At 47.8% G+C, this 18,268-nt stretch overlaps 1 protein-coding gene across 1 annotated transcript in view; it reads left to right on the top strand.

The window, feature by feature from the left end:
* The window catches only part of GTPBP4 (GTP binding protein 4), a 195,012-nt gene that overhangs the window by 71,245 nt on the left and 105,499 nt on the right, over nt 1–18,268 (top strand). The window contains exon 6 of the mRNA XM_085631911.1: nt 172–264. Within this exon, the coding sequence (XP_085488037.1) occupies nt 172–264 (93 nt within the window). The remainder of the gene's footprint in view (nt 1–171; nt 265–18,268) is intronic.

Below are 18,268 nucleotides of genomic sequence, written 5' to 3'. Positions count from 1 at the left end.
CGGACTAAAATCATGTGAAAACTGTCATTTTTACACCCTTCATTTTGGAGAAGTGAATAATCTTAATGGTTCGCTATGTGGCATTTTCGATCTTATGATTTTGTCTCTGAAGTGTTTCAGAGTTTCCGTGAGCTCCAAGTAGCAATAGAATCTGAACTGCTTCTTTTTCAGGTGACAAGAGCTGATGTTGAAGTGCAGCCTTATGCCTTTACAACCAAGTCGTTGTTTGTGGGTCACATGGATTACAAGTACCTGCGTTGGCAGGTGCGTCAAGTATTTTTTTCATTTACAGAAGGACCATTTCATAATTGTTAAGCTTCAGTTGTTTTGTTCCATGGCTGTTTTTCCGCTTGGAGGGTGCGTGTGTGTGTATATAAATGTAACTTACTTGAACAGTCTCCTGATAACTTTGTGCAAAACAATGTGAGATGCACAGGTTTCCTCTGTCTTTATTGTACAGTCTATTAAGAAAACCTTACTAAATTTGAAACCGCCTACTGGCTTTTTATTTTTATTGAGTGAAAAGACTTAGTGTTTGGCAAGTGTAGAACTCTGGCTCTGTATGTACTATACCAAAGTGAGGTATAGTGTGCAGAGTCCAGTGGAACCCCAAGGGTAACCAGAGGTAAAGTTAGATAGCATCTCACTCTCTATTTGTGCTAGTGTGGTCAAGCAGTAAGGCAGTATCAGAGGACGTGCTGAGCATTTGTTGTACACGCTCAGCAAATGAATTCACACACTCAAAGACTGAACTTCAGACCAATTGTTTTTGTATAAAAATATTTTTTTAGTTAATTTATTTCCTGGAACCAAGCAAGCCTGGCACAGGTAAGTGATAAGTACATTGCAGTAACTATACAATTGAAATACAATATGGATTGAAATGGTATATTCACTTTGTTTTGACTTACAGTATTGTTTGCAGAGAAATGCAATGCTTTGTAAATACAGTACATAAACTTGAATGGGCTTTTCAGTAAAATACCAGGTAAGCTACTTTTTAGATTATTTTTCTACTACTTTGGGACATTTCCTGTAAACAGGTAAGTAAAATCGTATTTGTTGAATAGTAAAATTTTAAGGAATTTCTTAAGTTTTCCAAGAAAAAGTCAAATGTTATCCTATCGGTTTTAAGGTAAGTATTTGGTAGTGGGAGTTGAGGTTCTGGGGGTAGACTCGGGGGGGGGGGGGGGGGGGCAGGGTCAGGGTCAGGGATGCACTCTTGTTACTCCCTCGGCGGCACTAGGGCGGTCGGGTGCAGAGTGCTGAGGCCCAATGTTATCCAATGGGGGATAGGAGGCCTCCGGTTGGTGGCTACTGACTAGCAGGCCACTTGGTTGTGGGAGCAAAGTTCCTGGGTTTAAGTCTGGGCAAATAGGGATACAAAATAACACCAAAGGTGCACCCTCCGCTGCACTAGGGTGGCCGGGTGCAGGGTGCTGTTTCGGCGTCAGGCTCCCTGTTGTTTACAATGGGGAACCTCCGGTTTGATAATGCTCTGCAGTTTCGGGGACGAAGGTCTTCTGGGTGCGACCACCACTTCGAGAGGGAAGTTGGGGGTTGGTTAGGCACCGTTGGTTTGGCCACCCAAGGTCAGTGGGGCATCTGGTGCAGGGGTGCCATTTGGGGTCGGATCTTCTTACCAGCTCCTAGTTGGGGTTGGGGGGACCTTCCGGGTTTAGGCTGCAGGCGTCAGCTGGAGGCTTGAGGCAGGTCTCGGATCTCTGGTTAGGATCGCCGGGGGGACCTCCTCATGGTGTTTGCCCACTCTAGCTCGGGCCATGGACGGCGGGTGCTGAGTGGGGCGGATCCGCGGTGTCTGGCCGGAGCCTGAGGTTGCAGATGAACGACTCCGGTGTTCACAGGAGACAGTCTTTGGAGTTGAAAGCAGGGCAGGTCCTCCAGGGTTTTTGAGGTTGCTGGCTGCAGGACACACCAGGGTTTCGCTGGAGCAGGTTCGAGGTGGAGATAGGCCGGTAGGGCTGGGGCCAAGTCTGTGGGCGTCTTTCTCTTGTTTGCTTCAGCATGGTTGTTCGGTCCTCCTTCTTTTCTTGTTGCAGGTTCTAGTCTGCTTTCTTGATTCAGGGTAGCACCCTAGCTACTGTATTTAGGGGGTGTTTTAGGGGTCTCTAAGTCAGTAGCCAATGGGCTTCTGACCTACGGTTGACTACATCCTTGATGTGCTCGCTTCACGTGGGGAGTGAGCACAATCCCTAATCCTGATTGGGGAGTGCCTGCCATCTGCAAGATGGCAGGCACTGTTTAGTGGGCTTTACCTCTCCTCCCCCACCTGAGGGGTGGAGTTGGCAGAGGTGGGCACACATGGGCTGGCTAGCTTTTTCTGTATCTGTGAGAAAGTGGCTCTGTATATACTGTTCCCTAATAGGTACAGGGTGTACAGAGTCCACAGTCCCCCAGAGGCTGATAGAGGTCAAAGTTAGGTATGACCTTACTCTCAAAAGTGGTAGCTTGGTCGAGCAGTAAGGCAGTACCAGAGGACAGTGTAAAGCATTTATTGTACACACTCAGTCAGCAAATGGTTTCACACACTCAATAACTGAACTCTAGGCCAATGATTTGTATATATAAAATATATGCTTGTTTTATTTTTAGAACCACAAAGGGGGTAAAAATATACTTTCTCAGAATGAGAGGTTGAATATAAATACTTTTGTTTCAAGCAATAAATTTGTGTAAACAGTCACAGTTGGTTGCAATAAACAATCCTATTTCCTAAACATAACAATGCATTGAGCTCAATGGTAAATTCAGGTTATTTGTAATAAATTACTTTTCAGATTACTTTTGGAATTCCAGGTCTGGATCCTAGAACCAGCCTGGGGTCAGTATTCAGAATCAAGTGATGAAAGTCGACTTAATAACTGTAATGATTTTTAAATAATATTTAGCTATTTCAAAAGTTAGCACTTAGAAAATATTTCACAGAAAACATTCAATGGATCTCTATGGCAAGAAATTCAAATTGCAGGTAGAGTACTTTATCGTTACTTTAGTAATCCAGGACTGGGTGCCTAGACCCAGGACTGGGGTCCTTATCAAAAACAGGTAAGTAATTTCGTTTGCAGAAATGGTACGATTTTAAAAGAATATTTCAAATTTGCAAAAATAGACACTTAGAAGAAATTTCACAGAAAAGCAGACAATGGTTTCCTATGGGAGAAAAATGAGTTAGAGGTAAGTATAGTTGTGAGTACTTTTCAGGGTCAGGGCTGGGCACCAAGATCCAGCACTGGGAGCTCACCCAGGAACAGGTGAGTAAATTCGTTTTTGTCACTTGGCTGATTTTTGGTGAATTTTTACAGTTTTGAAAAGTTCACACTTAGAAGATTTTTGAAGAAAAAGCCAGTCAATGTTACCCTATGAGGAAAATGAAGTTAGCGGTTTAAGGGTAAGTACTCGACTGGCAGAGTTGAAATTCCGGGCATAGACTCAGGGGTCCCCCAGTGTCAGGTAGGTACAGTTGGTTCACCCTCAGCGGTTTCAGGACGGCCGGGTGCAGAGTGAGTTAGGCCCAATGTTATCCTATGAGGGATAGGGGGGCCTTGGTTGGTGGCTGCTGTCTGGCAAGCCACGCGTCTGTGGGAGCTGGGCTCCTGGTCACTTACTCAGGGCAAGTGGGGAAGTAAGTTAGTGTAGAGAGTGCACTGCCAGGGCCACTCGGGCGGCTGGGTGCAGGGTGCTTTTGAGCCTTCGGGCGCTCAATGAAAGTCAATGGGAATGTTCCGGTTTGGAAAAAGGCTGCAGGCTCGGGGACGAGGATGTTTCCGGTGCCACCACCACTTCGAGGGGTAAGTTGGGTAGTTGTAGGTTAGGTGGGTACCCCGGGATTGGGCACAGGGGGCCGCAGGGCGCCGGGTGCAGGGGTGCCTTTTGACGTCGGGAATCTTACCCTCTGGTTGATCGCGGCTGGGGTGGCACTCGGTTCTGAGGCTGCAGGCTTCGTCCAGGATGTCGAGGGGGGTCCTTGGGTGCCGGACTCGGGGTCACAGTCGCCGTGGGGTCGTCCTCAGGGTCTTTGTCCACTCCGGCACTGGCCAGGCTTGGCTGGTGCAGAGTGTGTTGGGTCCGCGGTTCCGGGCTGCTGCCAGGAGTTAGGAATAGGTTTCTCGAGTAGAGCCTCTACTCATGGGAGTCCCAGGGAATCAGAGGTCAAAGGTAGCCAGGTCCTCCGGGGTTTTTGAGGTTGCTGGCCACAAGAGATGCCGCGCTGGAGCAGGAGCAGGTTCGAGGGTCGACAGGCCGGTAGGGCTGGGGCCAAAGCAGTTGGTGTCTTCCTCTTTTTAGCAGCTGCAGGGCAGGTCTTTTTTCTTCTTGCTCTTCTTGTAGGTTTCTATCTGGAATCTGCGGAAGGAAGGTTCAGGGGGCCCCTAAATACTAGATTTAGGGGCGTTACAGGTAGGTGAAGGCCAGGGACCAATGGGTCCTTGTCCTGGGGTGGGTACACCCCCTATCCTGCCTCTCTCCTGTGGGAGGAGGGCAGTAGCCTAATCCTGATAGGGTAGGGCCTCCCATCTTCAAGATGGCGAGAGCCCGGAGATGTGCTTCACCTCGCCTCCCCCACCTGAGGGGTGGGGTGGGCAGGCTGGCACATCCCCTGTCCTTGTATGGGGTTTCCGGACAAGCTTCCTGCCAGAGTGGGGGGGTTGCAGTGGCCTGGGGAAACTCCAACTGGCGGCATGCCTTTGAAGCTTCCCTTTGCTCATCCTGGGGGAGGAGATTTCTCACCTCACCCAGGATGTGCATTGTTGCAGGCCCGGGAGAGCAGGGGCTCTCCCACCCAGGGGTCCAGCAACGTGTCTGCTGTGTGGCAGCCTGGGCAGCCTCAGAGCAGACGTGGATTGTAGGTTAGCTGTAAGGGGGCATCTCTAAGATGCCCTCTGGGGTGCTTAGTACATTAAATCCCACACTGGCATCAGTGTGGGTTTAATGTGCTGAGAAGTTTGATACCAAACTTCCCAGTCTTCAGTGTTGCCATTATGGTGCTGTGGAGTTCGTGTTTGACGAGCTCTCAGCACCATGTACTTGTAAAAGGCAGCACTGTACTTACAGTGCCCAGGAATGGACCTGGGTACTGTAGGGGCACAGGGCTCCTGCTCCTGTGCCCACACCATAGGCATAAGGCACCCAGCCAGAGGGGTGGCTGACATATGCCTTGGCAGTATAGGTAATGGGCATGGCACACAGAGATGTGTGCCATGTCGACTCTTTGTTTTGTCCTGCACCCAGACACTCAGCCTGCAAAGGCAGTGTGTGTGTGTAAGGGTACAGGGCCTCTAAGGGTGGCACAAGGAGTGCTGCAGCCCTTAGAGGCCTTCCCTGGTCACAAGGCCCTGGGTACCTAGGGTACCATTTACCAGGGGCTGACATGTGGCCAGGGTTTGCCAATTGGGAGTTTGTGTGTTTTAAGGAAGGAACATAGGCCCTGGGCACCTGATTGGCAGGAGCCCAGGGCACAACAAGGAAAAGTGCATCAGCTATTAGGCAAAAAAAAGGGGGGGTTACTGCAACAGAAACCCACTTTCTCACACAAGCCCCCCCCAGCCCAAAGGCCAGGAGACTTCTGCCAAAGCTGGGAGAGTCTACCTAGTCTTTCAGGCGAGGAAGAGTTGGGGAAGTGGTTTGAAAGTTGCAGGGCCTACTCTGCCTTACATCCTTCTGCCTAGGTCAATCCCTTTGGGGAGCTGGCCTGTCTTATTAGTTTCAGGACCTAACTCCCAAGGCTCCTCTCCTTGTCTTTTACTGTCCTGGTCCCATCTTTCTATTTTGGGTTTAGAGGTGTATACCTCGGTAGTTTCTAACTTAGCCAGGGCTAGGCCCAGCTTACCCACAGAGGCTACCCACAGCTTGAGCAACCCCACCATGACCAATAAGGTCAGGGGGCCTGACTTGCTATTTGGCAGGGGGTTAGGCCACCATGCCAAGGATAGGGCTGCCATGAAGGCTAACACCCAGCAGAGGCTGCTGACAGCTGTCAGTGCCCAGTACCATACCTTTAGCTCCTGACTGGCAAGTGAGGGGGCTATTTTATAGTTCTCTTTGGGTCCTGGCTGTTGGTCTGTTTGAGGATAGGGGGTCCCTACTCTTGGTAGGGAACACCCCTCCTCTACCCCTTGTTCTGCCACCTGAGGAGCCACTAATTCAGGCTGGACAGTTGCCTGACTAGTCAGGTCTTGCTGTTGGCTAGGGGGGGCTTTACCAGTGCCATTGTGGGAGTTTTCCCTTACTGGGATAGCATCTCCCTGGCTCTCTGGAACTGTGGCTAACAGTTGCCCACCTTTCCTACCCTGTTTCTTCTCACTCTTTTGGGACTCAGCTGCACTGACTGCAGGTTGAGCCCCCACAGGTTCTTTGGGCGAGGCCTGGCATTGGGCCAGCACCTCTCTTTGGCTCAGTTCCACATCTAAGTGATCATTCCCCAAGAGACAATCAAGGGGGAGGTTTTTACTGACTATCACTTTCCTCCATCTAAGGGACCCAGCTGTGGCTAGGGGCACTATAGCCACAGGCCTAACAGTGACTCCCCCTGGGACAGTTCTTACCCTTCTTGTTTCCCCTGAGACATATTGGTGTGGGAATACCAACCTGTCATGTACCACAGTGTGACTGGCACAGGTATCTCTCAGGGCAGTGGCTGGGATTCCATTCACCAGTAGGTGGTGGAAGTGTCTACTTCCTTCTGGGATCTCCAGCTTGCTTCTTGGGCCCATTCCCCAGTTGAAAGCTAGGAGGACTTCCTCATCTGAGGACCCTCCCTCCCAAGCTACACTGGCAACCCCTGGGGCTACACTAGTCACCCCTGGAGCTGTACTGGGAACCTTATTTTTAGGACAGCTAGAGTCCTGGGTGTGGTGTCCAGCCTTCTGACAGTTGAAACACCATATTCTGTTGGGATCCCAATTCTTACCTTGGTACCCTGGTTTAGTTTGTGAGGTGTCTTTGGGCCCACCCTCCTGGTCAGGTTTTTGGGGGGCTACCTGGGACTCCTTTCTTTTATCCACAAGGGGTTCACTCTCTTTCTTCTGGGGAGGTTTTGGGACCCCTTGGTTCTGGTCCCTCCCAGTGAACGTCCTAGTCACCCTAGTCTTGACCCAGTGGTCTGCTCTTTTTCCCAATTCTTGGGGGGATTTTAGACCTAGGTCTACCAAATGCTGATGCAACTTTTCATTTGTGCAGTTACTCAAAATATGTTCCTTCATGAATAAATTGTACAATCCAGTAAAATCCTGCACACCATGTCCAGCTAACCAACCATCCAGTGTTTTCACTGAGAAATCTACAAAATCAATCCAGGACTGGGTCTGGGTTTTGTGAGCCCCCCTGAATCTAATTCTATACTCCTCAGTGGTGAATCCAAATCCCTCAATCAGAGCTTTCTTCATGAGGTCATAGGATCCTGCTTCTGGCCCAGAGAGAGTCAGAAGCCTGTCCCTGCAGTTACCAGAGAACAGTTCCCACAGGAGTGCCCCCCAGAGAGGTTTCTTTACTTTCCTGATATCACAAGCCCTCTCAAAGGCTGTGAACCATTTGGTGATATCATCACCTTCCTCAAATTTAGGGACAATCCCTTTGGGGATTTTAAGGTCAGAAGTTTCCTCCCTATCCTTGTTTTTATTATTGCTGCCACCATTGATGGGTGCTAAACCCATCTCTCTCCTTTCCTTTTCTAGAGCCAGGAGCCTGGACTCTAGATCTATTCTTTTGGCCAGCCTCATAAGGCTGTCCTCTTCACTGGGGGGACCCCCAGTGTTGTCTCTGGGACCAGAGCCACCTGTGTGGTCTCTAGGTGCCCAGATGCTATGTCTTGAGTTGGAGGGTATGGGTGCCATCTCCTCCCTAGGGAATAGTATGGGGAGGTTGCTGTCCTCCTCCCCTGTTTCCCTTTCCTCATCTGACTGGCCATCACCATGTTCAGATGGGTGGTCTTTAGCATACTCAGCCAGGAGCTCCTGGAGCCCTTGTTTGGTTGGATGCTGACCCATTTGTAAATTTTTGAGTTTACATAAGGACCTCAATTCCTTGAAAGACAAGTGTAAGTAAGGTGTGAGGTCGAGCTCCTCCACCAGGTCCATGTTATTATTATCACTAATAGCTGGGTTTGTTTGAGACATTCTAACCTGATAGTTCTAACCCTCTACCCTGACTATAGTGACTTTTATTTTTCTAAAATTCTAATGGGACTTAAGCAAGGCCCTAGCAAGACTTTTAGTAATTTTGGAAAAACCAATCAGAATTCTAAAGGCAATTTTTAAGAGTTCTGTCGTGTGATCAGATGGTAACCAAGTAGTCCAACAAATGCAAGTTTGTATCCCACCGCTGATCCACCAATGTGAGAAAGTGGCTCTGTATATACTGTTCCCTAATAGGTACAGGGTGTACAGAGTCCACAGTCCCCCAGAGGCTGATAGAGGTCAAAGTTAGGTATGACCTTACTCTCAAAAGTGGTAGCTTGGTCGAGCAGTAAGGCAGTACCAGAGGACAGTGTAAAGCATTTATTGTACACACTCAGTCAGCAAATGGTTTCACACACTCAATAACTGAACTCTAGGCCAATGATTTGTATATATAAAATATATGCTTGTTTTATTTTTAGAACCACAAAGGGGGTAAAAATATACTTTCTCAGAATGAGAGGTTGAATATAAATACTTTTGTTTCAAGCAATAAATTTGTGTAAACAGTCACAGTTGGTTGCAATAAACAATCCTATTTCCTAAACATAACAATGCATTGAGCTCAATGGTAAATTCAGGTTATTTGTAATAAATTACTTTTCAGATTACTTTTGGAATTCCAGGTCTGGATCCTAGAACCAGCCTGGGGTCAGTATTCAGAATCAAGTGATGAAAGTCGACTTAATAACTGTAATGATTTTTAAATAATATTTAGCTATTTCAAAAGTTAGCACTTAGAAAATATTTCACAGAAAACATTCAATGGATCTCTATGGCAAGAAATTCAAATTGCAGGTAGAGTACTTTATCGTTACTTTAGTAATCCAGGACTGGGTGCCTAGACCCAGGACTGGGGTCCTTATCAAAAACAGGTAAGTAATTTCGTTTGCAGAAATGGTACGATTTTAAAAGAATATTTCAAATTTGCAAAAATAGACACTTAGAAGAAATTTCACAGAAAAGCAGACAATGGTTTCCTATGGGAGAAAAATGAGTTAGAGGTAAGTATAGTTGTGAGTACTTTTCAGGGTCAGGGCTGGGCACCAAGATCCAGCACTGGGAGCTCACCCAGGAACAGGTGAGTAAATTCGTTTTTGTCACTTGGCTGATTTTTGGTGAATTTTTACAGTTTTGAAAAGTTCACACTTAGAAGATTTTTGAAGAAAAAGCCAGTCAATGTTACCCTATGAGGAAAATGAAGTTAGCGGTTTAAGGGTAAGTACTCGACTGGCAGAGTTGAAATTCCGGGCATAGACTCAGGGGTCCCCCAGTGTCAGGTAGGTACAGTTGGTTCACCCTCAGCGGTTTCAGGACGGCCGGGTGCAGAGTGAGTTAGGCCCAATGTTATCCTATGAGGGATAGGGGGGCCTTGGTTGGTGGCTGCTGTCTGGCAAGCCACGCGTCTGTGGGAGCTGGGCTCCTGGTCACTTACTCAGGGCAAGTGGGGAAGTAAGTTAGTGTAGAGAGTGCACTGCCAGGGCCACTCGGGCGGCTGGGTGCAGGGTGCTTTTGAGCCTTCGGGCGCTCAATGAAAGTCAATGGGAATGTTCCGGTTTGGAAAAAGGCTGCAGGCTCGGGGACGAGGATGTTTCCGGTGCCACCACCACTTCGAGGGGTAAGTTGGGTAGTTGTAGGTTAGGTGGGTACCCCGGGATTGGGCACAGGGGGCCGCAGGGCGCCGGGTGCAGGGGTGCCTTTTGACGTCGGGAATCTTACCCTCTGGTTGATCGCGGCTGGGGTGGCACTCGGTTCTGAGGCTGCAGGCTTCGTCCAGGATGTCGAGGGGGGTCCTTGGGTGCCGGACTCGGGGTCACAGTCGCCGTGGGGTCGTCCTCAGGGTCTTTGTCCACTCCGGCACTGGCCAGGCTTGGCTGGTGCAGAGTGTGTTGGGTCCGCGGTTCCGGGCTGCTGCCAGGAGTTAGGAATAGGTTTCTCGAGTAGAGCCTCTACTCATGGGAGTCCCAGGGAATCAGAGGTCAAAGGTAGCCAGGTCCTCCGGGGTTTTTGAGGTTGCTGGCCACAAGAGATGCCGCGCTGGAGCAGGAGCAGGTTCGAGGGTCGACAGGCCGGTAGGGCTGGGGCCAAAGCAGTTGGTGTCTTCCTCTTTTTAGCAGCTGCAGGGCAGGTCTTTTTTCTTCTTGCTCTTCTTGTAGGTTTCTATCTGGAATCTGCGGAAGGAAGGTTCAGGGGGCCCCTAAATACTAGATTTAGGGGCGTTACAGGTAGGTGAAGGCCAGGGACCAATGGGTCCTTGTCCTGGGGTGGGTACACCCCCTATCCTGCCTCTCTCCTGTGGGAGGAGGGCAGTAGCCTAATCCTGATAGGGTAGGGCCTCCCATCTTCAAGATGGCGAGAGCCCGGAGATGTGCTTCACCTCGCCTCCCCCACCTGAGGGGTGGGGTGGGCAGGCTGGCACATCCCCTGTCCTTGTATGGGGTTTCCGGACAAGCTTCCTGCCAGAGTGGGGGGTTGCAGTGGCCTGGGGAAACTCCAACTGGCGGCATGCCTTTGAAGCTTCCCTTTGCTCATCCTGGGGGAGGAGATTTCTCACCTCACCCAGGATGTGCATTGTTGCAGGCCCGGGAGAGCAGGGGCTCTCCCACCCAGGGGTCCAGCAACGTGTCTGCTGTGTGGCAGCCTGGGCAGCCTCAGAGCAGACGTGGATTGTAGGTTAGCTGTAAGGGGGCATCTCTAAGATGCCCTCTGGGGTGCTTAGTACATTAAATCCCACACTGGCATCAGTGTGGGTTTAATGTGCTGAGAAGTTTGATACCAAACTTCCCAGTCTTCAGTGTTGCCATTATGGTGCTGTGGAGTTCGTGTTTGACGAGCTCTCAGCACCATGTACTTGTAAAAGGCAGCACTGTACTTACAGTGCCCAGGAATGGACCTGGGTACTGTAGGGGCACAGGGCTCCTGCTCCTGTGCCCACACCATAGGCATAAGGCACCCAGCCAGAGGGGTGGCTGACATATGCCTTGGCAGTATAGGTAATGGGCATGGCACACAGAGATGTGTGCCATGTCGACTCTTTGTTTTGTCCTGCACCCAGACACTCAGCCTGCAAAGGCAGTGTGTGTGTGTAAGGGTACAGGGCCTCTAAGGGTGGCACAAGGAGTGCTGCAGCCCTTAGAGGCCTTCCCTGGTCACAAGGCCCTGGGTACCTAGGGTACCATTTACCAGGGGCTGACATGTGGCCAGGGTTTGCCAATTGGGAGTTTGTGTGTTTTAAGGAAGGAACATAGGCCCTGGGCACCTGATTGGCAGGAGCCCAGGGCACAACAAGGAAAAGTGCATCAGCTATTAGGCAAAAAAAAGGGGGGGGTTACTGCAACAGAAACCCACTTTCTCACAGTATCTTCCCGCCGAATAGGAGGGGAGATAGGAAGAGGAGCCTGCTTCTGATAGCAGGAGAGGCTGGGGGTCGCGTTACAATGGCTGCCACGCCTTTGACGCTCCCCTGCCACAGATGGCTCTTTCTAGCCTGGGAGAGGTGTGACACTTCCGCCCAGGAAGGCTTTGTTTTGAGAGCAAAGGTTTCCACCCAAGGGGTCCAGAAACATGTCTTGTGTTGGCAGGCTGGTGTGTACCAGTCAGGGAACCCACCAGAGGCTGGTCGTTTTTCAGGGGGCATCTCTAAGATGCCATCTATGTGCAGTTTCCATTAAATTTCACACTGGAATCAGTGTTGGTTTAATGTGCTGAGAAGTTTGATACCAAACTTCCCAGTTTTCAGTGTAGCCATTATGGTGCTGTGGAAATCGTTATGACAAGCTCCCAGCACCTTATACTCTTAATGACAGCACTGCACTTACAAAGTCTAAGAATGGACTTAGACACTGTAGGGGTACAGGGCTCATGCACCTGTACCCTCACCACTGGTATAGTGCACTCAGCTAGAGTGGTAATTGATTGATGCCAGGGCAGTGTGTTGTAGGCATGGCACACACAGAAGTGTGCCATGTCAACTCTTCACTTTGTTCTGCACCAAGACACACAGCCTGCAAAGGCACTATTTATTTGTTTATTCAGTGTGTGTGTAAAGGTACAGGGCCTCTAAGGGTGGCACAAGAAGTGCTGCAGCCCATAAAGGTCTTCCCTGGTCACATTGCCCGTTGTACCATTTACCAGGGGCTGACCTGTGGTCAAGAATACTTTGACAACTTAATGCCATAAAAGTGATCATATCATACAACAACAATACATTTCATTAACACCATAATCTTTAAACACATGTAAAATCTCATAAGCAATAAAACCATACAATAAAAGGATCATATAAACAATTAAAACCACCTGATTCCTTAGAACTAATTTAGCTTAATGCTTTGTTAAGAAGGGGCCGGTGACTACCTTCTTTCCTGGTAGCATCCATATTTTCATTATTAAATACACAGTTAAATAATCAAAATAACCTTAAAAGTTGTTAGTCGGCGGTATCATTGATACTCTCATTTAGGGGGATTCATTTTCCACATCCTTTCTCTTTCGCAGCAGTTGATTAAAACCAATGAATCTATAACTAGTATTTAAGCTTTATTGTTTATATACTTGGGGTAAGGGTTTTTGAGCATAGATGAAATTTCTACCGTTGCTTAAGTTTATCCCATACAAAACGCTGTATGCCTTTTATGTAGCTTCCTTTTCCCCAATATCTATTAGATTAATTAATCTATAGTTTTTTGGGGCTTGCATATCGCCTTTCTTGTGTAGGGGCCTTATTATTGCACCCTTCCAATTGTTAGGGAACTTCCCAGTTTCTAAAATGACTTGGAACATCTTAGCAAAGAATTCTGCCCACCAGTCCAACTGAGTTTTAATTATCAGGGCAGGGAGGTTAAACGTTTTATCGTTTTTTTTCACTTCAGAGGCCGAAAAGTCGGGTTTTAAGACTGCTACCAGACCGCTCAAATCTGGTTGCAAACCCTCTTCTGGTTCTCTGCCTGGGCTGTATAATTCCAGCAAATATTCCTCCCAAGCTGCTGCTTCTACCACACAATTCATTTTGGTCACTGGGCGATCTACTGCTGATTGAATTAATTTCCAGAACTGGCGTATATTCTTTGTTTCTATTGTCTCAAGCAGCTCTTTCCAGCAGCCTTCTTTATACTCTCTTTTTGCCCTCCTAATTAACATATTATAATCTCTTTTTAATTTCAAGAGGGTATCAGCCTTACCCTGATCATACTTTATACTTAGGCTACGTGCTGTTCTCCTCAATTCTCTCTTCTTTCCCAAACAATTCTTTGTAAACCATCTTTCTTGTCTCTCCGGCTTTCTTTGGTTCCTTTTATCATCTATTTTTTCTTTCCTCAGACCATCGCTGAGGCTTTGGACCACTTCTTCAATTTTTCCCACATACCAATCCAAGCTCTGGCCACTTAGTGTGCCCAGATCTAAGTTCTGCTGCAGTTTTACTAGCCGGGCTACATACTCTTCTGTTAGTCTTGTGGTGATCCGCCTGGGGTATCCCACCTCTTGGTGAATAACTTTATTACAGTGGTTCAAATGTACATTTGGGAGCTCTAATTCTAAGACGTTATGGTCACTTCCTTCTCTATTAGTAATCCTAAAATCTTGAATTTGTTGGAAGCACCAGGGTGTCGTAAATACATAATCTATTGGGCAGTTTTGCAAACCTAATTTAAATGTTTTCTTTGCTGGACAGTCTAAGGTTGATCTTCTGGGAAAGTTGCTTGTATTATATCATAAGCCTCCAGCAATTCTTGGGACCAACAATCTACTTTCTTTGGGTCCAGTTTATGATTAAAATCGCCCATTAATATGATCAGATCCATGCCATATTTTTCACAAATTATGTCCATATCATCTTTAAAATTCCCCATTTCGACAGCATATTCCTCTCTGGAACCCCATTGCATATACACATTTAACAGCACCATTGTGTTCTTTTTGTCAGAGGTAGATAAGGGTACCCTACATGCGAGTAACCATTTACATTTCCCAGTTATTTCGAACACCTTTTTCACTATTTTGGTTGATAGCAATGTCATTATTCTCCCTGCCGGGCGCCCAAATCTTTGCTTCTTTGCTAAGCGATTAAACTGGCGGAAGCCAACAAATGTCGGGGTCTTGCCGCATAGCCAAGTTTCCTGGATACAGATGATCTCGGTGTTTTTCCCTAGTTCCCTTATGTTTTCTTGTTTGAATTGATCTCCGAGACCATTTATGTTCCAGGAAGCAATTCTTATGCCATGCGGCATGCCTTTTACCTATTCAACGTCATCTAGGTATCCTTCCTCCCCCCGCCCCTCAGTATACCCGTTTGAGGGACCCCCGTGGCATGATCCCTGACTCCAGTTCCCCCACCAATTTTCCATATCTGAATTATTTACTACTATTTTTAGGTTTCGCAAGTCAGCTCCTTCATCTTCTTCCATATCAATTGTCCTTACCTGTCTCTTTCTTAATCCTGCATGGTACCTTAACATTTTTTTACCCTGCTGCTCTATCCCTTCTACTTCTATTTGAACTTCCTCTTCGGATAGTATCCGTATCCCTTCTTTCTGTACCTCACTCTCTGCTTTTTCAATCGTAATCTTTACCAGGTCCGAGTACATCAATACTCTGGTCACATCCTTTCCCTCTATATTTTGCCTAAATCCCACTTGTTTTAAATCGTTTGACCCTATCCCTTTCAAATTTGGGCACTTGGCGAACGCTTGCAGAAGTTGTGACCTGTTTAGTGGCAACCTCTTCCTTGACTTCTTACCCCCTTTACCTATTGGTATTGGTTCAAAATATAACCACTTACCCTCCTTCCTTGCACCTTTTACTGCCTGCTGTTGTATCATTTGTACCTTATTTATCTGGTTTATGGGCCTATTAATTCCTACCACCGAAGTATTCCTAGTTTGATTATTTCCTCCATAGCCATGACCCAAGCAACTACCGGGATTCTTAGGCTGAGGTGGAGTTTTATTTCTAACTTGTTTCTCCTGCGTACTTGTATTGCTATCTAGTTGAACCCTTTTATTTTGTTTCTCTGGGATTTTCTTCTTTATTATACTCCTGATGGGGTTGAGTGCCTTTTCCCCCGCCCATGATCTTTTCACTATCTTGTTACTTCCCTTGTTACTATCCTTTTTTAATGGTTTCCTTCCTACTCGCCCTACTCTGTTTGCTGGCATAAATCTAGAGACCTCGCCTCTTTTTATTACTCTCATTGGCCATTTTGAAATATAGACCTCCGATTTTTCTTTAGGTAAGTCGGCTGGTTCGAGGTGTTCCTCTACCATGGGCTGAGGATCAGTATCTGGGACAGGTCTTACCATAGAAGGCATTTGGGATCTAATCCCCTGTAGCTCACTCTCTATCTTAGCTAGGTACTTTTTCTGTACTTTTAGAATATCATTGTTTGTCAACGTGACTTCTAGAAGGCCTTGTAGAGTTCTCTGTAGTATTAACATGAGGTCCAGCATCGACGAGGCAGGTGTAGCAGAAGTTCCAAATTTAGTTCAGAGTTTAGATTTAATTCCACGCTTTGTTCTGTCGCTGTTTTTTTCGAGTTCTCAAGCGGGTTCTGCTTTTCTTTCCTCATTTGATTTAACTCTCTACCTGGTACCTCCTCTTCCTCTATCATTGAGTCCACCTCTGAAATTAGGGTATCCTGCTGTCCTGTCTCTTGTTCATAAATAAGAAGACCTCGTGGTGAAGAGGACAGCCGTGGTGACGACAATATAAATTGTAGGGACTGATTGGCCATAGTTACTGCTTCAATTGTGTGATTCTCAAGCGGTAGGGAAATGTTCACAATCCCGTTCCCACTTTTACTCACCCTCTCATTTAGCGGCGCAGCCTCTATTTTTTCTATATCGGGGGCTTTTGCTGGTGAGAAATCTTTTTTAAAATGTCTCCCCACAAATTCTTTTAGAGAACTTGAGGCATTACCACCCTGTTTTTTGCTTACGGCCACACATCTTTTTGCTCTTTTCTTTGCTTTTTTTCCTGGGCTCGTCTCCGGGCCCTCTCCACTTCCTTCTGAGGCACACGGGCTAACTAGGGTCACTCTTGGTCTCAATTTAAGTTCCAGGTTCTTTTTAAGTTTCTTGGGGGCCATCCCTAATGCTTGGTTAGGTTATGTTAAGTTATGTTAAAATTTCACAGTCTCGGGCAGCACACCAGAGGTTCCTGGTTCCCAGTATTTAGAGCCCCTGTAATTCTGCTGCTGCTCTGCAGCTGTTGGTTTCACCCCCAGTAGTGCTCCCTGAGGCTCGCTGAGGTTCACCTGGGACCTTGCCGGAGTCTCCCGGATTCAGCAGCCTCCCTCGGCTCCAACGCGGCTTAGCTCCCGATTCAGTTCTTGTTCTCGGTTCGCGGCTCTCAGAAACCCGCGATTCTCGGTTCCGCTTGGATGCTACCGCTGCCTATTACTGCTGCTCTCCTGCTCTCCCGCTCTCACAGCGGGTCTCACGGTCTCAGGGAAGACCAGGACTGGACTGAGTCTGCGAGCGGAACGACAGTCATGCGATGTGGGAGTTTGTACTGCTTGTTCGAGAGTCACTCGCGGCTGCAGTCGCGTATGATGCTCACTCGTGGCCCTTGCCACGTTCGCGATTCACTCGCGACTCCTGCTGCTTTCGAGGCTCACCCGCATCTCCTGCCAGTTCGAGGCTCACTTGCGGCTCCTGCCACGTTCGGGAGTCACTTGCGGCTCCTGCCGCGTTTGAGGTTCACTCGCGGCCACTCGCGGAATCCTGCAGCAGTCGTAGCAAGGGTAAGAACAGCAGGTCAACGCAGGAGCTTTGCTCGGCGTCGGGTTGGAGAGTAATTACCGGCAGCCGTAGGTTTACCGATCGCGGGTCAAACAGCAGCCCGGTCCGATCCGAACCGCTTCTCCCGCGGTCTTAATCAGGTGATTCTTCGGCGTGGGAGCCGCGGGGATAGCGGGAGTGCAGAACACCCAGGTGCCTTTAAGGTAGGTGGGTGATACGAGCTTCAACGCTCAGTAATCCGCCGCTCCCTGCTTCGTCGGCTTCCTCTCCAGCTTTATAAGGGGGTTATTTGTGGCCAGAGATGCCAATTGGGTTTGGGTTAGTTTTTGGGAAAGAACACAGGCCCTGGGTACCTGATTGGCAGGGACCCAGGGCACATCATGACAAAGTGCATCAGTAGTCTGACCAAGAGTGTGGCGGGGGGGAGGGGGGGGGGGGGGTTACTGCAACAGAAACCCAGCTTCTCACAGTAAGGTTTTATCAAAGGACAGTGTTAAGCATTTGTTGTACACACTCTGTCAGCAAATGAATTTACACACTTAAAGACTGAACTTCCTACCAATTGTATTTGTATAAAAATATTCTTTGTTATTTTATTTTCTAGAACCAAGCAAGCCTGGCACAGGTAAGTGATAAATACTTTGCAGTAAACATACAGTTGTAACACAGTTTGAATTGCAATTGTAAATGTGATTTGATTACAATAGTGTTGCTTATAATGCAATGGTTTTCAGACTACAGTACATATACTTTGTATAGGGTCTTTAGTAAAATTACATGTAAGTTAGTTTTGAGATTACTTTTCTTACACAGTGCAGTATGCCTGGGTACTGCTCTGGGACATTTCCTGTAAACAGGTAAGTAAAAGTGTCTTTGTTAGTACGATTTTAAAGAATTTCTTTAGGTTTTCCAACTCCACACTTTTCACAGAAAACCAGTGTTACCCTATGTAGGAAAATAGTGTTATTGGTTTAAAGGTACGTACTTTGTTGTGGGAGTTGGTTTTCTGGGGTTGGACCCAGGGGTCAAGGATGCACTCTTCTTACACCCTCAGCGGCACTAGTGGCTGAGTCCCCCCACCCCTGCAAGATGGCGGGGACTGAGAGTTGTGTCTCACCTCTTCTCCCCCACCTGAAGGGTGGAGTTGGCAGAGGTGGGAACACCTCTCTTCCTCACTTGTATTTCCCGCTGGTTCTCCCGTCCAAAGCGGGGGTCGAAGCCAGTGGAGACCAGTTGCTGAAAGCAGCAAGTGGCCTGGGGAAGCTCACAAAGCCTGCAAATCTTTGAAGCTTCCCTTTCGTGAACTCTGCCCATCCTGGGGGAGGAGGCTTGGCACCTAGT

This window comes from Triturus cristatus, chromosome 10 (assembly GCF_964204655.1).
Source record: "Triturus cristatus chromosome 10, aTriCri1.1, whole genome shotgun sequence".
NCBI lineage: Eukaryota > Metazoa > Chordata > Amphibia > Caudata > Salamandridae > Triturus > Triturus cristatus.
Note: the sequence above shows the minus strand (reverse complement) of the source record. Positions and strands in the feature narration are given on the sequence as shown.